Below are 21,890 nucleotides of genomic sequence, written 5' to 3' on the forward strand. Positions count from 1 at the left end.
ACACGTGAACATGACACATTTTTTTTTAATCAGGACAAAAGTTTTAGATTTTTTTTGTACCGTAAGGTATTTTAACTTCCATGACATTCACTGCTTGATTTCAACAACTTTTTTAACGTTTCAAATTTAGTTATTACGAATAGTATTTAAAAAATGTATATTTTCTAGTGCTTTGAAAGTTCCAAAACCTTTTGTTTGCATCATTTAATATTACCAATTTTAAAGATAAAAACAGCTGTTTAAACATTAACGATACAAAAATTTATTCAAAGGCACGGGAATTTCTCAGCGATGGGTATTCGCCATAATGGCCTTTCTTGGCCTGTGGCTGGGCAACGGATTGCGAGTCGCTTTGTCCATTACGATAACAGAAATGACTGTACCCATAGCGGAAGCGACGCATCAACTCGATGATACTTGTGCAACCATTGAAAAGCCAGTAACAAAAAATGTTACCACCAACACCGATTACCTGTACGATTGGGACGAGTACACGCAAGTCAGTATTTCGTAAACTTTAAATAAAAATCCCTGCAACAATAATATCCTCATCCTCTTCTCTTTAAAAAAAATATTCTTTTGTATTTTTGCAGGGCATAATTCTTTCATCGTATTTTTGGGGCTACGTACTACTACAATTTCCCGCCGGCTTCTTGTCCGAACGCTACGGTGGCAAACACTTCCTAGGCATGAGCGTCCTCATCCCCGCAGTACTGACATTCATCACCCCGTTTTGCGTGGACTTTGGCGGGGCCGTCGCTCTAGTGGTTCTTCGGGTGTTGATGGGTCTAGTCAGTGGTGCCGCGTACCCCGCCGCGGGATCTATGCTCCCACGCTGGTCAGCCCCGTCCGAGAGAACAAAGTTTGGAAGCTTCGTGTACTCCGGGGGCATGTTTGGCACCGTGTGCGGCAATACAATAGCCGCTCTGATCATAAGCTACTCTGGCTCGGGCTGGTCAGCTGTTTTCTACATATTCGGTGCCGTTGGGATGATATGGTTTCCCTTTTGGATGGTGCTCTGCTACAATAGCCCCAAAAAACATCCCTTCATCTCCGAGACCGAGTTGAAGTATCTGGAAGAGACATCGGAGAGAAAGCAAAAACCACCACCGGCGCCTTACGGATATATTTTTCGATCGATGCCAATGTGGGCGTTTGTTACCGCGCTTTTTGGAGTCGACTGGATTTACTTTACGGTTCGTCACAAACACCTTTTCTCGATCTTCTTAAGGAGGATTTTTTGTGCCATTTATTATACGTATTTTCTAACTCAGAGTACATTTACCGTAGATGGCAACTGATCTGCCCAAGTACATGAGCAGCGTCGTAAAGTTCTCGATCGAGGACAACGGGTACCTGTCCTCCCTGCCCCACTTGGGCGGCTGGATGAGCTCGATTTGCAGTTTCTGGATCCTTGACTACATTGTGGGGCGGAAATGGCTGAAACTAGGCTCGACCCGAAAACTGATGGCTGTTGTGTCCTTGATAGGACCAGCTATATTCGTGCTGGGCGCTTCATACGCCGAGTGTGACCAAGTGATGGTTGTCATGATGTTTGTCGTTGGGGTGACACTTTTAGGAGCGTCGTACCCCGCCATTGTGGTCAACTCGATGGATTTGAGTCCCAACTACTCGGGGACGTTGATGGCCATTGGAAACAGCTTCGCTGCTTTGGGAGGTATTTTCACTCCATACGTTGTTGGGATTCTCACTCCCAATCAGACAATTGCCGAGTGGAGGATAGCTTTCTGGATTGTTTTTGCCACGGCTGTCCTGTCTTGTGTGTTCTTTTTGGTGTTCGGCAGCGTGGAGGTACAACCGTGGAACGATCCCGACTTTTTAAAGAACGAGGGCAAAAAGCGTGACTTGGAAAGCACGTGAGATTTCTCATGCGAATGTTGAGAAAGGACTATATACGATTTGTGACAATCGTTTAATATTTTTGTAAAACGATGATATGTTAAGTGGTAGAATCACTGTGCGCTGTTTTTTGACACTCAACGTACCAAGACTTTAATTTTTAGTATTCATAATAATGGTATTATACGCCTCGTAAATCTGGGTGATTTTGATGGTTTACATATACCCTCGGAAATAGATTCTTTCACAACTTGATGTTAAGAACGAATTTATTTCCGTGGGTGTATACAAGGGCGTACAAAATATTGATGTCGAACAGCAGGTCACTTGTTTGAAAGATAAGCTCCGTATTAGAATTACAAGCTTTTTTTTTACAATTTATTGAGATATAAAAGTTTTGTTGTCGCATAATCAAACGAAGACTACAATTTTTATAGTAAGACCAAAGAATGTGTTAATGTTCATACTAAGTTCGCATGGTTGGTAAAAGGCACGAATAACTATCAATCAATGCGAAATAAGCATGCAATGTCCAAAGACTGGGCTTATTTTATACAGATATTTCTTTAATCGATAGTAGTGGTTTCCTCTTGATGAAGATACATTATTACAATGGATAGAAATAAAGTAATAATCACAAACCTTACGTTTATTATTATTTTATTTCTATCCACAGGTATACTTTTATTAATAAAAAGATATGGGCTGACATCGATTTGTTACGCACCAATTAGAGCCCCGTGGCTAAGGTTTTAGTTTCAGTTATTGCCGCATAATGCTTTTTTAGATAATAGAATGGCGCTAAATTTTCGCGCTTTGCTTTTGAACACGTGAAATGGTTAAGGTTTTAGTTCCAACTTTAGCCACTTCATCCTCTTTTGTACGGGCTCTTCGGCTCTTGTAGTCGCGGCTCACCTCAAATTGTTAACTTATTTTATCTTACCAGCCAATAGGAGTTAAATCTTTAAATATCCCGTGCAACTATAATCAATGTCAGCCAATTCTAAATGAACTAAAAATAGTTGCGAACAAATCTGTTTGGAAAGTAATTTGTAGCAGTTTTATGATCAACCAAACGGTGTTTGTTACAATCGACCACACGATCTGATAGTTAAGTAAGGGTACCAACTTACAACTTTACGAAAACTTACGAAAATTTCATTTACTGCGAACATTTTGTCAGAGTTTTATTCAATCTTTGGCATTGTTCTAGGTGAATAAGAGCGCGTAAACTCGAAAATAAGACTTAGATGTTTTTATGTTACGAAAAAGTACAATAGTCCAGTTAAACTAACTCCTAATCAAAAAGTTGTTCTGCGCTACTACTTGATTTATAATATTTACAACCTTTCTTCGATAAATAAAAAAAATTGTAGGGAAGTGAAAAAACTTTTTAAAAAATAGTGTACTTACTAAAATATAGATAGCTTAAATATTTCAACAAAATTACGATGCAAAAAATGGGCCTGTAACGATGGAATGCGGGTAGTTGACTTTTTATGAGAAACGATCGATCCTTAGAAGATCTGAAAAAAGTATTTATGAAAAAATTGAGTCGAAAAATCAAATGGCAAAGATAAAAGTGGATAAACGTATGTAATTTGTATATATTTTTTAAATAATTGTTTTAAAAATGAAGAAAAAAAAATGTTAGTTACAACTGTAGTTTTGTATCCAAACTTTAATAAAAGATGCCTCACCGTTTCAATGAAATACATTCTTGCAAGCACCTCCACATTGTTTCTTCAGATAAAGAAAAAAGAATTCGTCGCATCGTCTATTGTCTTATGCCAGTGCTAAGTTACCTGGAATCGCACAAAATATTCCAAAAGAAAGGAGACCAAATAAATCTTGTCAGTCTCGGATTCCTACGATCAGTTGAAAAAATTCGTCAACAAACCTGGCATAGGGATATATTATAAAGACACGATAAGTATACGCTCAGGTTTAACCCAAGGTCAAAATCGCGTGCAAAAGAAATGGTCATTCGACACGCACGAGAGGAGATTTTGTGCCGTTACCTAATCTCTCCAAGCATATTGGAATGCAAATAGCTATTCGAACGTTGGAACAATAAAAGAGAAAAATCTCAAGAGCCGCATGTTGCTGGTAAGATAGTTTAACATGACGAAAGAGGCATGGACGAACATCACGAGAGAGAATTTGTCTCGATCAATATGACTCTCCGGGGGGAACTTAAGTGCGCGGCTTTGTGTCATGCGTGGAAGTCCGGAATGACTATTGTGTGTAGGCGCTTGCTTATACACCACTTGGCTGCTCGTAAGAGTGCACGAGTGGTAGTTTTTATCTTGTACCCCTACACCTACTCGCTAGACTCTCTAGGTGCTCTTGTGTAAATTTACTATTGGAACTCGCTCAGTAGGTATTTTCTCTTCGACAGCTGCGAGTACATTATCACTGTAGATCCGTGGGTTAACAAAAGTGACTCGAGGCTCGACAAATTGACTGTGAGTAATTTTCCGAATCACGTTTCATGCAAGGATCTTGCCGTTTCGATGGCTTTACGTGTACCAACTTTACTTTTGAAAATAGTTCGATTTGTGATTTTTACTACGGAAATTGATTATTTCTCCCATGGGAAATTGAAAATTATGTAAACTCCAACACATGTATGGGTAACAATTTATTCATCTTTATGAATAATTACCAACAGACGCGCTGAGCAAGTTTTTAAGGCTTAAATTGTCTAGTGTTTATTGTAATATCTTGCATTTAATATGATGGAACGGAGTCAAATAAGCTGTATTACAGACGTATCATAAATTACAGATATTCTTTACCATGCACGGTGCAGGAGAATAGTTGAAAAATGTTTGAAAATTAATGAGCAATTAAGAAACGAGGGTTTTGAAAAATTTTGTAAGTACCTGCATCGCTTTTTTTTATCATACTTTTACGAGCTATAAACGAACACTGCTTAATGACTGTTTAGCGCGCGAGGAACAGATAAGCAGTTAAGCGATATATGGTCAAATAAGGCAACGTTCAGTGCTTTGAAATATAAAAAGGTGAGTTTGCGTGGCTTTATTGTCTTTTGAATGATGTTGAAAAATTTTCACTTTACATTAATTTTCGTATTGTTCAACGCATTTCTAACCTGTATTTTTTTCGAAAATCTCGTGACTTTTGACTGCAATAGACGACGCTTCTCAAGCGGTACCCCATGTTTTCTCTACATGACACGTCCTGCTCATTTTTAACCAAGTCATATCTAACACGTTGGCACTGAAAAATTAATACGCATTTAATTAATCATTTTAAAAAATCGAATGTTTATATTCTATGGATTTTCTTTTTCATTTCAACCATTTAAACATGAATATTTTGAATTTTTTTTTTTTCAATTTATCATCAAATTATTTTTACAAATAGGAGATCGATGTTGTTTTCGCTCGAGATAAAAATCGTAAAATAAAAACCATGCTGTCGTCTTGGACCGGTTGCTGTGAGTAACGAACAATGTCTTTGCAATCGCAACACTTTTTACCAGTTATTCTTCTCAAATAATTACCGTAGGGACAGAGATAAATTGTTAACAATTTGTACCCGAAAAAAGAGTACATATTACAACCAAGCCTCAGTCAAAAAGTAATCAAAGAACACAAAATATTAAATACAATTTTTTAAATTACCACCCCCGTTACTGAGCATAGTTGAATATATATATTTAGTTTCTTCCTGTACGCTTGACATAAAATATATATTCAGTATTAATACACGTAATTTTTAGGTTCGTGCATATCGCAGCGATGGACATTCTCGATAATGTCATTTTTGGCCCTCTGCATTGGAAACGCGATGCGTTCCGTGCTCTCCATCACCATAACAGAAATGGTTTACCCCATCCACAACGTCGCGAATCAAACTCACGAGAGATGTATCGCCCCGACGGAGCATGGCCCGGATAACGCGACCGTGGCCTCCTTTGGCGATCGTTACCATTGGGACGAGCTTACCCAGGGCCTGATATTGTCCTCAATTTTCTGGGGCTACGCCCCGACCCAGTTCATCTACGGCTCGCTGGCCGAGCGCTTCGGCGGCAAGTACTTCCTGGGCCAGGCCATTTTCATACCATCGCTACTTACTCTGGCAACCCCACTGGTCATCGACTGGGGTGGCTCCACCGCCTTGATCATCATCCGCATACTCATGGGCATGTCCAGCAGTGCCATGTACCCATCCGTGAGCTCAATGGTCCCACACTGGACCACGGCCAAGAACCGCACGAGATTTGGCACCTTCATCTGCGCTGGCTTCATCCTCGGCCCAGTTTTCGGCACCGTCATGCCAGCCCTCATAATCAAGTACACGGGGTCCGGTTGGCCGGCCGTCTTCTACTTCTTCGGGGCCCTGGGAATATCGTGGTTCCCGTTCTGGGTGCTGCTCTGCTTTAACAACTCGGACGACCATCCCTTCATCACCGACCGGGAGCGCCGGTATCTGCAAGACAGCATAGAGAAGGAGGTGTGCAAGAAACCACCGCCAGCCCCGTACGCCCATATATTCCGATCCAAACAGGTCTGGGCCTTCGTCATTGGACTGTTTGGCTGCGACTGGGCTTACTTCACGGTTCGTCACCAACACATTCTTTTCTCTCGTATATTATAATCTATAATCATCTATAACTCTTACTTATAGATGGCGACCGATCTGCCCAAGTTCATGAGCAACATCGTCGGGCTGCCGATAGACCAGAACGGCTATCTGTCGGCGCTGCCGTACCTTTGCATGTGGCTGAACTCGACCCTGAGCTCTTGGCTGGTCGATTGGGTGATAGCGCGAGACCTGATGACGATAACCAACGTGAAGAAGCTGCTGACCGTCGTTGCGGCCATTGGGTCCTCCGGCTTCATTCTGCTCGCCACTTACTCTGGTTGCGACCTCACCCTCATCGTGGCGTGCTTCGTTGCCAGTATAACCCTCATGGGTTGCGCTTATCCCAGCATCATGATGAACAACCTCGATTTGAGTCCAAACTACGCCGGCACCCTCATGGCCTTTGGCAACGGCGTGGCCGCGTTGGGTGGGGTCTTTTCGCCTTACCTCATCGGGGTGTTGACGAAGAACCAAACCATGGCCGAGTGGCGGATGGTCTTCTGGATCGGGTTCTTCATTGCCCTCGCCTCGAGCGTTTTCGTCGCATTTCACTCGAGCAGTGACATCCAGTACTGGAACGATCCCAACTTCGAGAGGGACGCGAATAAAGTTGTGACAAAGCGCACCAAGAAAAAGTACGCGGGGGATGGGAAAATCGATACCGCAGTTCTGTGAATTACTATTACGTGCATACTAATTTATAATAAAACTCACCGGTGCATACTTGGCGAATAACATATTTTTTTACGTTTCAATACATCAGCTGAAGTAGGACGTGTGCTTTTGTTGACAATTTTTTTTTTTTTTTCAATACCACTAGAGTGTCTTTTGTCAGTTCTCCCGCAGTTATTGTTACTAACATCAAGTGTGTGCTCAAGGTTTATTGTCATCTGAAAATTTGGTCCGTCGAGCAGATGAAGAAAAAACAGTATTTCAGAATTGTATACTCATAATTTTTGCTACCAGAATACGTGTGCTTCATAGAACCCAATATAATGAATGATATGAACAGTTGAACGACTTAGATGACATCGTCCTGGCTATAATATTGATGTGTAAGTGCTGTCAAAAATTAGACATGATAAAATATTTATAATCTCGTTTGAATAACAAATTGTCTGTGGATATTGTATACCTTTTGTTTTTTAATAATGTTTGTATATGGTGCGAGTGAATTTTAAATATTTTAATACTTGAGATTTTATTTTTCTAGTGTTTAAAAGACATAAATTTGTAATAATTTATAATTTACGGTTTTTGAAATTAAATTCACAATAAAAAAATTCACAACTTTATTATTTTTTATTGTAGCTTAAGCTCTCTTCCCTTATCAGAATCCAAAATTATTCATTACGTTTTAAATACTTGTATTCTTAGACTATCGAACAATTAAAAACATTCGTACACATATTAGTATGTTTGTTTAAAAAAACAAAAATGTGTACTTCTACTTTAAAAGAAACTTCCCCTTATGAATTAATAAATAGATTTTGGTAAAAAAATTTGTATGCACGTAAAAAAATATTAGAAGCATAAAAGTGGAACATTACATGGTGATAATACATTTGACAGTAAAATATTGCATTTAACTGTACTCACAGATATAATTTACTTTGTTATACTTGTTTTTAAGAAACATAACATTGATATCTTTACTAAGAAGTAACTGAATTTACTTAAAAAAGAAGTAATTAATTATACGCTTATAATTTTTTTTATCATTACTTTGTTCATCTACCTAAGTTTTATCTACCATTTGTATAATGTGAATATTTTCCATAATTTCTTTGTCAAATTAAATTTTATCACACATTATTAATAAGGTCCACCATGTATATTTAAAAAAACAACTGATTTGAGAGATCTAATCAATTAATGCATCCTTCAACCCAACACCGTTTCGGCATTCGCTCAATAGCCAATCTACTCGGATTTAAACCAGCTCAAAATTCAGCTTGGTGCTAAGCTATTTTTTTTTTTTTTTTTTTTTTTTTTTTTGCTATATATTACAAGCTTACTCCACTTAAGTAAAAAATTATTTAAATTTTAGTTGAATGTTTAATCATATTACATTGAAATCTACAGCCACATAAAGCAATAATATTTTCAACTATAAGAAGCTACTGATATATATCTTGGGAAGGGTAAAGCATTCAGAAAACCTAATTGAATAATCTTGGTTAAAGTACCTCTCTCTTACATCCTGAACAGCTGAATCCTTAGCGTTAAATCCTACAGAGTCCCATAGGTCCGGTATACAGTTGAAATCAAGATGCTATGAACATTTATAAATTATGATGACGATTAAATTTTACAACATGCAATTGTTTCTGGTTGTAAACACTCGTCAAAAAAATTAGCATCTACTCATTCTTCACCCTAAACCGATAAAGCGAAATTCATCTGATGCTTATCTTGTTCATTTCACGTAAACCAGTGGGTTTCTCATGCGATTAAAAGAGTCATTGATTCATTAAAAAATATACGTGTACATGGGTCATTTCACAAAAACTGCGATACTTCGAGGCGTAACATGAGATTTTCTAAATTCAACCTTTACATTTGTTTTCGTTATTTTTTTTTTATTTTATTTATTTTTTTTTTTCTGTGATGTGTAAAGTCCAATCAAGCTTATTTAAACGGAAATTTGTTTTAATTAAAAAAAAAAGTATTATTGATACATTTTCGGCTGAAATTTCTCAAGTCCCAGTTGTTTTACTGGGGCAAACGTCCTTTATTTGCAACGACACTGCGACTCGACACATAAAAATCGATCAATTTATAATGTCCCAAGAATTCATTTGTCTCGCGCAGTTCTAAAGTGCCAAAAGCCGGCCCCACGGCTAAAGCGTCCCGTACTTTTTTAAACTAATTTTTTTTTTCTTCTAAACTGCAAGAAATGGTGAAGTCAGTTCACACCGTTCAAAAAAAGTTCTACCTCGCAATAATTAAATCCACCGTCTTTAAAAACACAATATGATCCATGTAAAATCGCAATTTTCGTGAAATGACCCATATACGCACATATTAATTGAGCTCGACGCAGCTATACCGAGGAGACAAGTAATCCTGACCTTTTGGAGCACCTTCGGCCGATCGAGCTGCTATTGAATTACCTACTCGGTTCTTGATTGAATGCTCACGTCGATCGTTTAGTACTCATGACGTATCGTTTGTTTTAACATTGCGTCATCCACTACACAGCGTAACACATGTCACTGCAGCAGTACATACATGTACCTATATGTAATGGGGCCAATTAATTATATTCATCGTTCACGAAATTGCAATAATAACATGTGGCCCGTCGTTTTATCTCCGAAAAACGCAGGAAAATGCCTTATCTTGAACGTATATTGACACAACTAAAACATTCAATGGAATTTATTAGACGTGAGGAATCGAAGAGGGTATATAAATTTTGACGGTAGTAATACACCTCTTTATTCCCCATGATGCTTTCGTCGTGGAGCTCTTGCTGTAAGTAACGTTATGATATCTCGAGTTTGTTATTTATTCGAAATTAACGTTTTCATTGGAAAATTTTGAATCAAGAAAAACTGGAAATACTTTGCTCTGCTCATTTTTTTTTTCTTTTCTTCCATGCAACAAATTTATTACAAATAATAATAATAACACACAACTTTCCCGAAGGCGTGGGAGTTTCCCAGCGATGGGTATTCACCATAATGGCCTTTTTTGGTCTGTGGCTGGGCAACGGATTGCGAGTTGCTTTGTCCATTACGATAACAGAAATGACTGTACCCATAGAAGAAAAAATAAATCAACCGGACGATACTTGTGCAGCCATTGAAAAGCCAGTGTTGAAAAATGTCACCACCACCGACACCGACTACCTCTACGATTGGGACGAATATACGCAGGTATGTTGTACATTAAAATGTCCTTTCTCCGTAAAAAAAAAAAAAAACTTGATGAAAATTGTCATTTTTGCATTCCCTTCAGGGCATTGTTCTATCCTCGTATTTCGTTGGGTACGTAATAATGCACTTCCCAGCTGGCTTCCTCTCCGAGCGCTACGGTGGCAAGCACTTCCTAGGCATGAGCGTCATCGTGCCCTCCGTACTGACTTTTTTTACCCCAATGGGCCTAAAGTACGGTGGGGCTACGGCACTTACGATTATGCGGTCCTTAATGGGCCTGGCCGGTGGTGCCATGTACCCTGCCGTAAGGTATATGATACATGTACAACCAAACATCAAAAGAAAATTAACCTTCGAAAAAATACGCTGTGAAGATAAATAACGAACGATTTATCAACAGCGCCATGCTGCCCCGTTGGTCAGCTCCAATCGAGAGAACAAAATTCGGAAGCATCGTGTACGCTGGGGGCATGTTGGGCAACGTGTGCGGCAACACTATGGCCGCTCTGATAATCCACTTCTCGGGTGGGGCCTGGCAGGCCGTTTTCCACATATTCGGTGCCGTTGGGATGCTATGGTTTCCCCTTTGGATGGTGCTCTGCTACAATAGCCCCAAAAAACATCCCTTCATCTCCGAGACCGAGTTGAAGTATCTGGAAGAGACATCGGAGAGAAAGCAAAAACCACCACCGGCGCCTTACGGACATATCTTCCGATCCAAGCCAATGTGGGCCTTCGTCATAGCGCTCTTTGGCAACGATTGGGCCTACTTTACGGTTCGTCGCAAACACCTTTTCTCGATCTTCTTAAGGAGGATTTTTTGTGCCATTTATTATACGAATTTTCAAACTCAGAGTACATTTACCGTAGATGGCAACTGATCTGCCCAAGTACATGAGCAGCGTCGTAAAGTTCTCGATCGAGGACAACGGGTACCTGTCCTCCCTGCCCCATCTGGGCGGCTGGATGTTTTCCATATTTTGCTTTTGGGTCGTGGATCGCGTAATGGAGAGGCAGTGGCTGAGGCTCGTTACCCTTCGGAAACTCCTGACCGTGACAGCCATCGTGGGCCCATCCGTGTTCATCTTGGGGGCATCGTACGCCAAGTGCGACCGAATGATGGTCGTGATGATGTTCGTGGCTGGAATGACCCTCATGGGTGCATCTTACCCTGGCATCTACGTCAATTCAATGGATTTGAGTCCCAACTATTCGGGGACGCTGATGGCCATTTCGAACGGCATCGCCTCGGCCGGGGGTATATTCACGCCGTACATCGTCGGGGTCATGACTCCCAATCAGACAATTGCCGAGTGGAGGCTCGTGTTTTGGATCATCTTCTTCGTGGGCTTGTTGTGCTGTACGTTCTATTTGATCAACGGGAGCTCGGAGGTCCAGCCTTGGGACAGCCCGGACTTTTTGAAAAACGAGGAAAAAATGAATGCCGCCAAAACGCCGTACAAGGGAGAAATCGTTGCCGTCAAAGCCACCATCAAAGCCATTGACACCGAGAGTGCTTACTCGTAACTCTGATTTTATTGGTTCGAAACCAATGAAATTAATATAATTGACTCACCTTTCAGGGATTTTTCATCGATTCACTGGTTAAATTTCTGTTTCGTGTTGTGAACTATATAATTTTAACTATTTTAATCAGTGAACAATTCACTGATTCGGTTCAAGAGAGAAGATAAAGATCTCTTTGTTTGTTTTTTTTTTTTTTTTTTTTTTTTGTAACGACCATGTTATTAGTATTTTTTCTCTTCTAATCGTTGCAATTAAATTTCGAAGAGATTTTGTGCTATCCATCGCTCAATAGCAACGAATAGCTAGGTTCATTATCTTATTTCATCAAGCAACTTTTCTCACGATCATCGTCCGAAATTTCGGATTCATTACATCACCTCCTACTTGTAAATAGCTCGTGAGCGCGTGAAGCTTGTGCGTATACCAATAAAAGAATATTGTTTTCACGATAACAATATTTGTAAGTGTAGCTGATATTTATGTATTAATGTGTGTGTATCGATACAAGCACTGTTAAACGGACTTTTACACGAAGTTCTAGTAATTACTGCTTAAATGCGTCGCTTATTCAATTATGTAAATAAACAGATGAACGAATCGGTTATACTTACGAAAACTGATTAATAAGTTATTGTTATTCATGCAGTAATCAACCGAATAATTATCTACCATTTCATTTAACTGTTTTATGTTCCGCTGACATTAAAGCTTTTTTTTTATTACTTGGAGATCATGTGTAAGTTTGATTTTACGTCAACGCCAGGTTTGGTGTAGCCCCACTTTTCTCCTACCTATACTTTGAACTTTTTTATCAGCTATGAAGATACAGTAACGACAGCACATGGCAGATCAATCAATAACACCTTTTTAGATCAACTATTTGGAATATTTCTATTTTTAAACGTATAAAATGTCCTAACTACCAAGGTTTCTTATCTTGAATATATTTTTAACGACAGCTTCGAAATTTTCAATGAATTTTGTAAAATTGTATTGTGTGCAAGGTGCTAAATGTCAAGGGAAAATTCATTGCCACACATATACTATTATTAACTATATATATATTATTAACTAGAAATAAAAAATTACCCACGAGTAGAAAAATATAAAAGATAAGCTATCCATTTCGAATTAGATTCAATCTAGATTCAACAACATTTAATTTAAAAAAAACCCAACCCTTTGTAAAACGATCGATTTTGCAGGATTAAATATTTTCTTGCTTGTAGCTTATTTTATATACCCTTTTGGACTGTTTCACCCACTCTGAATTCAGTTAGAGTCTGTGAAAGTTGACTAGTAATTTTCTCAAGGATTTCGAGGGCTAATTTTTTACTGAGGAGAGTAGCTGACCTTATGAAATTTGTAAAAAATCAGTTGAAAAGTTGCCGCAAACAGCACAGACAATCTTAAATTTTTATCATCTATCTATAAGATTAGTTGCGGCTGGTTTATAATCGATTACATGGCTCTACTGTAAATAGCAATAATCATTTGAATCAGCGCCATCTAGCGGTCTCAACTTTTTGGCCAAAAGTGGCTCCTAAAATTCTCAATCAGAGCAATCAGGATTAGAGCCATTTAGTTAATTATAAACCAGCCGCAACTTATGACAGAGCTATAAAATAAAAAAATAACGATATATGTGTTTTTGGCGGCAAGTTAACAATCTATTTTTTACAAAAAATCGACCTTCTATGTATTCATACTTTTAAAGATAAATTTTCGTACAAAAAGTAGATTGTTAACTTGCCGCCAAAAACACATGTATTGTTATTTTTTTATTTTATAGCTTCATCATAAATTGCGGCTGGTTTATAATTGATTAAATGGCTCTAAGCGCTAAAGCTCAGTTTCAGAAGTTTAGGGCCACTTTTTAGTTCAGAGATCCGCAACGCTAGATGGCGCTGATCCAAATGGTTTTGCTATTTACAGTAAAGTCACTTTATTAGTTATAAACAAGCCGCAAATAATCTTATAAATAGACGATAAATAGTTGACATTTTTTATGCTACTTGCGGCAAGTTTACAATCTATCTTTTACCCGAAAACTGACCTTTAAATCCACAAATATTCACTTATCTTATGTAGCTTATAAAAACGACCATATTAACAAAATTACAATACTTTAGACCTTAAAAAGTTTAAATATTGACTCATGAAAGCACAGCTCTTTACCTATATAGTTTTAATAAGCAGTTAACTGATACAATATGAACATACCAAGATTTGTGTTACAGAAATCTTGAGCAACGATCAAATATGTAAGTAAATTAATCAGTCGAAAAAAGACAACTGAAGAAAAAAGGCTTAAAAAAGAAGTTCAGTCACACCAAGAGTCTCCTAAAAATAGAGCATTAGATCTCACTTAATCAGAAAAGGTTGGGTTCTTTGTTTATTTATAATACTTCAAATTTACTTCTTCGTAATAAATGTATTTTTTATTTAGTGAGATCCAATGCTCCATTCTCAGGAGACTCTTCGTGTGACTGGTCTTTTTTTTAAGCCTTTTTCTTCAGTTGTCTCTTTTCGACTGATTAATTTACTTACATATTTGATCGTTGTTCAAGATTTCTGTTACACAAATCTTGGTATGTTCATATTGTATCAGTTAACTGCTTATTAAAACTATATAGGTAAAGAGCTGTGCTTTCATGAGTCAATATTTAAACTTTTGAAGGTCTAAAGTATTGTAATTTTGTTAATATGATCGATTTTATGAGCTGTATAAGATAAGTGAATATTTATGGATTTGAAGGTCAGTTTTCGAGTATAAGATAAATTGTAAACTTGCCGCAAGCAGCATTAACAGTACAAACTTTTTATTATCTATTTATTAAATTAGTTGCGGCTGGTTTATTATAAATTAAATGGCTCTACTGAAAGTAGTATAATAATTATTTAGATCAGCGCCATCTAGCGTTGCGGATTTCTGAACTAAAAAGTGGCCCTCAACTTCTGAAACTGAGCTTTAGCGCTTAGAGCCATTTAGTCAATTTTAAACCAGCCGCAACTAAGCTTGTAGCTATAAAATAAAAAAAATAACGATACATGTGTTTTTGGCGGCAAGTTAACAATTTACCTTTTGCACGAAAATTTATCTTTAAAAGTATGAATACACAGGAGGTCGATTTATTGTAGAAAATAGATTGTTAACTTGCCGCCAAAAACACATGTATTGTTATTTTTTCATTTTATAGCTTTACCATAAGTTGCAGCTGGTTTATCATTGACTAAACAGCTCTAATCCTGATTGCTTTGATTGAGAATTTTAGGAGCCACTTTTGGCCAAAAAATAAAGACCGCTAGATGGCGCTGATTGAAACAATTACTGCTATATACAGTAAAGTCACTTTTATTATTATAAACCAGCCGCAAATAATCTTATAAATAGACGATGAATAGTTGACATTTTTTATGCTACTTGCGGCAAGTTTACAATCTATCTTTTACCCGAAAACTGACCTTCAAATCCATAAATATTCACTTATCTTATATAGCTTATAAAATCGACCATATTAACAAAATTACAATACTTTAGACCTTCAAAAGTTTAAATATTGACTTATGGAAGCACAGCTCTTTACCTATATAGTTTTAATAAACAGTTAACTAATACAATGTGAACATAGCAAAATTTGTGTAACAGAAATCTTGAACAACGATCAAATATGTAAGTAAATTAATCAGTCGAAAAGAGACAACTGAAGAAAAAGGCTTAAAAAAAAAGACCAGTCACACGAAGAGTCTCCTGAGAATGGAGCATTGGATCTCACTAAATAAAAAATACATTTATTACGAAGAAGTAAATTTGAAGTATTATAAATAAACAAAGAACCCAACCTTTTCTGATTAAGTGAGATCTAATGCTCTATTTTTAGGAGACTCTTGGTGTGACTGAACTTCTTTTTTAAGCCTTTTTTCTTCAGTTGTCTCCTTTCGACTGATTAATTTACTTACATATTTGATCGTTGCTCAAGATTTCTGTAACACAAATCTTGGTATGTTCATATTATATCAGTTAACTGCTTATTAAAACTATATAGGTAAAGAGCTGTGCTTCCATGAGTCAATATTTAAACTTTTTAAGGTCTAAAGTATGGTAATTTTGTTAATATGATCGATTTTATGAGCTGTATAAGATAAGTGAATATTTATGGATTTGAAGGTCAGTTTTCGGGTAAAAGATAGATTGTAAACTTGCCGCAAGTAGCATAAAAAATGTCAACTATTCATCGTCTATTCATAAGATTATTTGCGGCTGGCTTATAATTAATAAAGTGACTTTACTGTAAATAACAATAATTATTTGGATCAGCGCCATCTAGCGGTCATTATTTTTTGACCAAAAGTGGCTCCTAAAATTCTTAATCAGAGCAATCAAGATTAGAGCCATTTAGTCAATTATAAACCAGCCGCAACTTATAAGGAAGCTATAAAATAAAAAAATAACGATATGTGTGTTCTTGGCGGCAAGTTAATAATTTATTTTTTACAAAAAATCGACCTCCTATGTATTCATACTTTTAAAGATAAATTTTCGAGCAAAAGATAGATTGATAACTTGCCGCCAAAAACACACATATCTTTATTTTTTGTATTTTATAGCTTCATTATGAGTTGCGGCTGGTTTATAATTGACTAAATGGCACTAATCCTGATTGCTCTGATTGAGAATTTTAGGAGCCACTTTTGGCCAAAAAATGATGACCGCTAGATGGCGCTGATCCAAATAATTATTACAACTTACAGTAGAGCCATGTAATCAATTATAAACCAGCCGCAACTAATCTAATAGATAGACAATAAAAAGTTAACATTATCAGTGCTGTTTGCGGCAATTTTACAACTAACTTTTTTACCCAAAAACTGACCTTCAAAACCAGAAATATTCTACTTATCTTATATGGCTTAAAAATTTTATGTAGTAGTTCAGCCAATCTGCTTATAACGTTTTATTTGTTGAATTTATTAATGGTCGTCAGTATCGAATTAAAATTATTTTCCAGGTAGAAATATGTGTCAACAATGACTGTGCCAGTAACATGTGGTGTGGAGATGAAAAAGATTAGCGGCTCTATACCTTGTACGAAGGAAGAACTTAATCTCGGAGTTACTTTAAAAGGAGGGCAAAGTTTTCGGTAATTTATAATCACTATCAATATTTAAAACTAGGTATGTCAAACGTGCTTTTTCTTTGGTCACCTTATACTGGCGCTTTCACCAACTACGTTATTTTTCATTAATCAAAAGTTACTTTGTTTATAAAGAATGAATTGTGATCTTCTTTTACACAAATATTTTATGATAAAATTTCAATAAGCTAGTAATTTTTTAATGACATATTGTGTTTACAAAAAGGTGGACAACGGAGGAAAATGGAAATAATTACAGAGGTGTTTTCAACAGTTCTGTCTGGACAATATCACAAACTAATGAAATATTGACATACACAATGCATGGGTCTTTGCATAAGGATGTAAAATGTCATCATGCATTGATTAACTACTTTCAATTGCATGTACCACTAAAAGAACATCTCAAAGTTTGGTCTGAAAAAGATAGTTATTTCAAAACATCTTACAACGAAATCGGCACCGTTAGAATGTTGAATCAAGATGTTGTTGAGAATTTATTCTCTTTTATATGCAGTTCAAATAATAATATTTTACGGTACATTAATACTTATTTACATTAGGCTAAATTAATTATATTTTAATTGAATAATTTCAATAAACTTTCTAGGATATCTGGGATGGTAGAAAAACTTTGTAGAATATTTGGTAATAAAATATGTGAACTGGAGGGTCAAGATTATTATGATTTTCCAACAATAGAGGCTCTTGCAAATTCAAAAGTAGAATCTGTTCTGAAAAAGGAAGGTTTTGGATACAGGGCAGGATACATACACAAAAGTGCAGAGAAACTTGTGACGCTTGGTGGGAGAGAGTGGCTTTCATCGTTGAAGAAAGAAAATGGTTCAACTTATGATAATGCCAGAGAGAATCTCATGTCTCTGCCTGGAATTGGCCCTAAAGTAGCCGATTGTATTTGTCTAATGTCGCTCGGCCACTTGGAAGCAATTCCCGTTGACACTCACATATTTCAAGTTGCCTGTGCCAACTACATGCCTCATTTAGGTAAGCAAAAAACTGTCACTCCAAAAATTCATCAAGAAATAAACTCCTATCTACGCGAGATGTGGGGCCCTTTAGCTGGCTGGGCTCAGACTATTGTGTTCTGTGATAAAATTAATTCAACTGACAAAAGAAAAAACAAAAAGCGCTCTGTGCCTACAGAAGACAGTGTTAAAACCAAGAACTCCAAAAGATTGGTGAAACCGTAGTTTTCTACTCGGTGTTTCATTAAATAAATATTTTTTTATTCAAAAAGAACAAAATGTATATATAAGAATGAAAATTATTTTTTATTAAAAAATCAATATTATAACTACACAGTGTACAAGTGTTTTTAAATTGCAGACATAAAATTTAGTAATCAAATCATTTTGTTGAGTTATATTTCACTTTTTCTGAAGCTGGGCTTTCGAAATTTATGTCAATAGCGATTTTATTTGTTATTTAGACAGTAAATCTAGTAATCGTTTCTAACAACATTAAAGTGATCTTGTACCTCTGTTAGTCTTTTTCAGCACAACACAATGTACTTTCATTGTTCTATCATGATTAAAATAATTCATTTACATAAATTTATCGGTTATACATAAGAAATTATCTATTTATTTCGAAAGATAATATGTTCTTATAAAACATTTGGGAGTCATTAAAATACTGCCATTTTTCATAATACAGCACATATCAAAATTCAAAAACATAACGAAATATTTAGTGCGTTAAAAAATAATGGATGACATTCAGCTTGTCTCAACGTACATCGCTTTGTAAAGGGATCAATAATATGTACCATTTTTGGGTAATTGACAAGCACGAAATCAATTATAAACAGTATGGTGGACAATTTTTTATAATTGTCTTATTTCGTAACACTAAATTACGTCTTTTTTATTTTGACCTATTTTTTTTTTTTTTAATATGAAAGAGTTTTATCTTTATAAGCATAGATATTTATAAGTAGTAACAAATAAGTATTTTTTATTGATTTCATAGTCATAAATTTCCTGAACAATAGTAGATTTTAATTTAATTCATTCAAGAACTGCCGTGAATTCTCGTTTCGTATTAAAATACTTATTTTTCTATATTTTAATTTGAATAAAATTGTAAAATGGTCGAGGAATAAAAAAATTATTGAAAATTTGATAAATAAATAGATCAAATTGGCACACTGAAAACGACACTTTTTCTATCTAGATGAGATTTCAAAAGTGTGACAAACCATTCAACTAGATCCAAGCATCAGTTTTTGAAGTTGCAAATCAGAAAAGTTGTCCATTTCTGTAAACTTCCTTTTCCTTCTCTTTCGACACTGTTTCATTGTTACATCGGAATCATTTAATTGTGAATATTCACTAGAGAACTTATCATCTTCATCATCATCATCATCATCATCATCATCATCATCATCATCATCATCATCATCATCATCATCATCATCATCATCATAATCATCATCATCATCTTGATTAAAAGGAATTAAAAAAAATTATCACATGAATATCTGAATTAATTAAACGTAGGGTACAAATAATACTTACATTTTTTCTGAAGAATAGCTGCAAAAATACTTTTTGAAAGATATTTGAGCCCTGGGAAGGCTGTATTTAAATAAGCTTTGTGAGATGGTCTAAGTACAGCTAAGCACTCTGTCTGCAAGGAAGCTGGTATTGAAGAGCAATAAGTGATTCTCATTTTACTTTTTGCTGCTGTGGAACAGACCATGGGATATAAGTTGAATCCCCTTAGTCCAGTAAATGCAATACCTGTAAACAGTACATAATTTAGCACTATGACGACATAATTAGTTGTAATTAATGGGGATTGCGATAAAGGCCATTAATTTTCTGCCAAGAATAAACGTTACTTAATAATTTTTGAAAAATTATACCAAAGTGCCAAAATGGTTAGATGATTTTATAAATAGATGATGTTTAACATACTATTAAAAAATTACATGAATGTGTTTATACACTTACCAAGTGGTTTGCGATTGAGAAAAAATTGTAGAACACCCTTCCATGTATCTAAATGTACTCCAACCAAATCATCCTTATTAAAGCTACCTTGGTAAGCTTTCATTTGACCACCGTGTTGTATACGACCTCTGTATGAATATCCCCAGGACTCGCTATCCATACCAAGCAGTGACTCAAATCTGTCTGTTGCTTTACGTAGATAAACCTTCTTTGTACCAATTCCTACCATCTGTAGATATCAGACATTATTAGCACAACCGTTTAAATTACAACAAATACTAATCATCATTAAAGTAGCTGCAAGGTTAAACTAAATGTACTTACCACATCTGTGCCATAGATTTGCGTGAGCATCTCGATTTCCCAGTAGTGATGTCTGTTCTTGGATAAGATTTTGTTTCCCCTTATTGCAGCGGTGCCATTACTGAAGACAGGATGGAAATTAACCTCTAAGCTCTTTTCATCCAATTTGAGCTTATTAGTCTGAAATTTGTCGTCCCATATCCACTCGTATGCTGAAAAACGCAATAATAAGCTGTTTACCAAAACAATAACATTCACTCAAGCATGCACAAGTCAATGTAAACAAACAAACAACCCTATTTGAAAAGTGACTCTATCCTCATTATTTTCGTCATTCAAATTCTGAATTATTAAAGAGATAAGAACTTAAACCATCTAAACATTTTTAAATGCACCCCTGATAGATTGAAAGTTAAAAGTAAGTACTCACAGCTATTATTTTCGCCGCAGTGGCAATCTGTTTCCTTGCACTGATGATTACTCATGTTATTTGAGGCCTTAAAATTCTTGAGCTAACAATTTTTTAAACCCCTTTTTTCCAGTTCCTTATACAGTAAAACAGTAATTGTTCGGTAACGGTAAAAACTTCCACGTGTTTACTTGAACGCAAATCGCAGGCCGCACATCAGTAAACGCGCAAATGAAAACACCGAACAAGCCAGAACAAGCACTGACTGTGTATATACTTAAGCAGTATACTGTAAGCAGCCACAGCATAAGTACTTACAACGTGGAGTGTCCAAGGACTAAAATGTTTTACTTATCAGTGACGAGTCACTATTTGAACACAAATCTATATATTCATGTTGCACACACGTGCACTAAACAACGTGACAGTATTATCGGAAAATATGCTCATTCTGTAAGCGTACAAATGAATAAAAAATACTTATTTACTTACAGGGTCTGACAAATAAGTACAAATTTTGTATTGAGCATGCACTTTTCGACAATGCAAGACGTTGAACGACCAATGAGCGACTGCCGTCGTGCAGTCTCTTCGTCTGCTGCCGTGACCTGCAGAGGTGCAGAAAGTTGTAGAATTTCTCTCTTCTCTCTCTGACTACTAGCGACACTAGCGACACTAGCGACACTAGCGTGTATTTTGAGTTTTGAACTGCTCAAATTGAGCACTTGAGCCGCTTGAGCGCTGAGAGTCGCAAACCGCGAAGTTTGAATTCTTGAAGTAATTTATCGTATTAAAACACGAGGAACAACCATAACCATAAAATAAAAATATAATGATAAACAACTATCATATTAACAACTATTGAACAATCTTAAAATCATACTTTATGTTTATTTGTCAAAAAAAAATTTAAGAATTTAAACTTCGCGGTTTGCGAATCAAGGTACGGCGAGTGTACCTACAATATCAGTGACATCTATAGGTTCCAGAGAGTTCTAGATAGTTAGCGAATTTCTCTAAATAGCTTTTATTTTATTTTGCTTGCCAGCAAGTCTTACGTAAGCTGCTCCGTTTTACTATAGCACAGAGATACCTTTATTAATGGTTGCTGTTCAAGAAATTTATGTATAAAAAAATTCAAGGTAACCGTCAGTACCGATAGATACAAAAATAGCTA

The 21,890-nt window shown here is 36.2% G+C and overlaps 5 protein-coding genes across 10 annotated transcripts; 4 read left to right on the top strand and 1 right to left on the bottom strand.

The window, feature by feature from the left end:
- Positions 1-278: 278 nt before the first annotated feature.
- LOC106635821 (dietary and metabolic glutamate transporter-like) lies at positions 279-3,494 on the top strand. Its single transcript, XM_089592876.1, has 3 exons — positions 279-499; positions 594-1,196; positions 1,291-3,494. Exons 1-3 carry the CDS (start codon positions 308-310, stop codon positions 1,879-1,881), a joined length of 1,386 nt encoding a protein of 461 aa, XP_089449002.1. The 5' UTR covers positions 279-307; the 3' UTR covers positions 1,882-3,494.
- Positions 3,495-4,169: 675 nt separating this feature from the next.
- LOC106635819 (dietary and metabolic glutamate transporter-like) lies at positions 4,170-7,770 on the top strand. Of its 6 annotated transcripts, none has more exons than XM_089592782.1 (6): positions 4,170-4,328; positions 4,651-4,740; positions 4,814-4,889; positions 5,254-5,326; positions 5,612-6,450; positions 6,520-7,770. In XM_089592782.1, exons 4-6 carry the CDS (start codon positions 5,302-5,304, stop codon positions 7,150-7,152), a joined length of 1,497 nt encoding a protein of 498 aa, XP_089448908.1. In that variant the 5' UTR covers positions 4,170-4,328; positions 4,651-4,740; positions 4,814-4,889; positions 5,254-5,301; the 3' UTR covers positions 7,153-7,770. The 6 variants fall into 6 exon arrangements, with proteins under 6 accessions (XP_089448908.1, XP_089448911.1, XP_014203454.2 ...); XM_089592783.1 differs by having other exon boundaries at positions 4,203-4,239; XM_089592785.1 differs by lacking the exon at positions 5,254-5,326.
- A 2,162-nt stretch (positions 7,771-9,932) lies between these two features.
- On the top strand, positions 9,933-11,888 carry LOC149374517 (dietary and metabolic glutamate transporter-like). The gene is made up of 5 exons (XM_089592510.1): positions 9,933-9,957; positions 10,132-10,361; positions 10,444-10,670; positions 10,762-11,137; positions 11,232-11,888. Exons 1-5 carry the CDS (start codon positions 9,933-9,935, stop codon positions 11,886-11,888), a joined length of 1,515 nt encoding a protein of 504 aa, XP_089448636.1.
- A 5,002-nt stretch (positions 11,889-16,890) lies between these two features.
- On the top strand, positions 16,891-18,364 carry LOC111643573 (N-glycosylase/DNA lyase-like). The gene is made up of 3 exons (XM_089593053.1): positions 16,891-17,029; positions 17,250-17,561; positions 17,634-18,364. The coding sequence occupies exons 1-3, from the start codon at positions 16,917-16,919 to the stop codon at positions 18,232-18,234; spliced, it is 1,026 nt and encodes a 341-aa protein (XP_089449179.1). The 5' UTR covers positions 16,891-16,916; the 3' UTR covers positions 18,235-18,364.
- Positions 18,321-21,320, bottom strand: LOC106635836 (SPRY domain-containing SOCS box protein 3). The gene is made up of 6 exons (XM_089593054.1): positions 21,206-21,320; positions 20,735-21,050; positions 20,326-20,516; positions 20,002-20,230; positions 19,564-19,788; positions 18,321-19,486 (listed from the first exon to the last, which is right to left on the bottom strand). Exons 2-6 carry the CDS (start codon positions 20,787-20,789, stop codon positions 19,248-19,250), a joined length of 939 nt encoding a protein of 312 aa, XP_089449180.1. The 5' UTR covers positions 20,790-21,050; positions 21,206-21,320; the 3' UTR covers positions 18,321-19,247.
- Between the last annotated feature and the right edge of the window lie 570 nt (positions 21,321-21,890).

The sequence above is a fragment of the Copidosoma floridanum genome, unplaced genomic scaffold (assembly GCF_036245765.1).
Source record: "Copidosoma floridanum isolate Cflo_tuat_1 unplaced genomic scaffold, Cflo_Japanese_pri ptg000019l, whole genome shotgun sequence".
NCBI classification, from domain to species: domain Eukaryota; kingdom Metazoa; phylum Arthropoda; class Insecta; order Hymenoptera; family Encyrtidae; genus Copidosoma; species Copidosoma floridanum.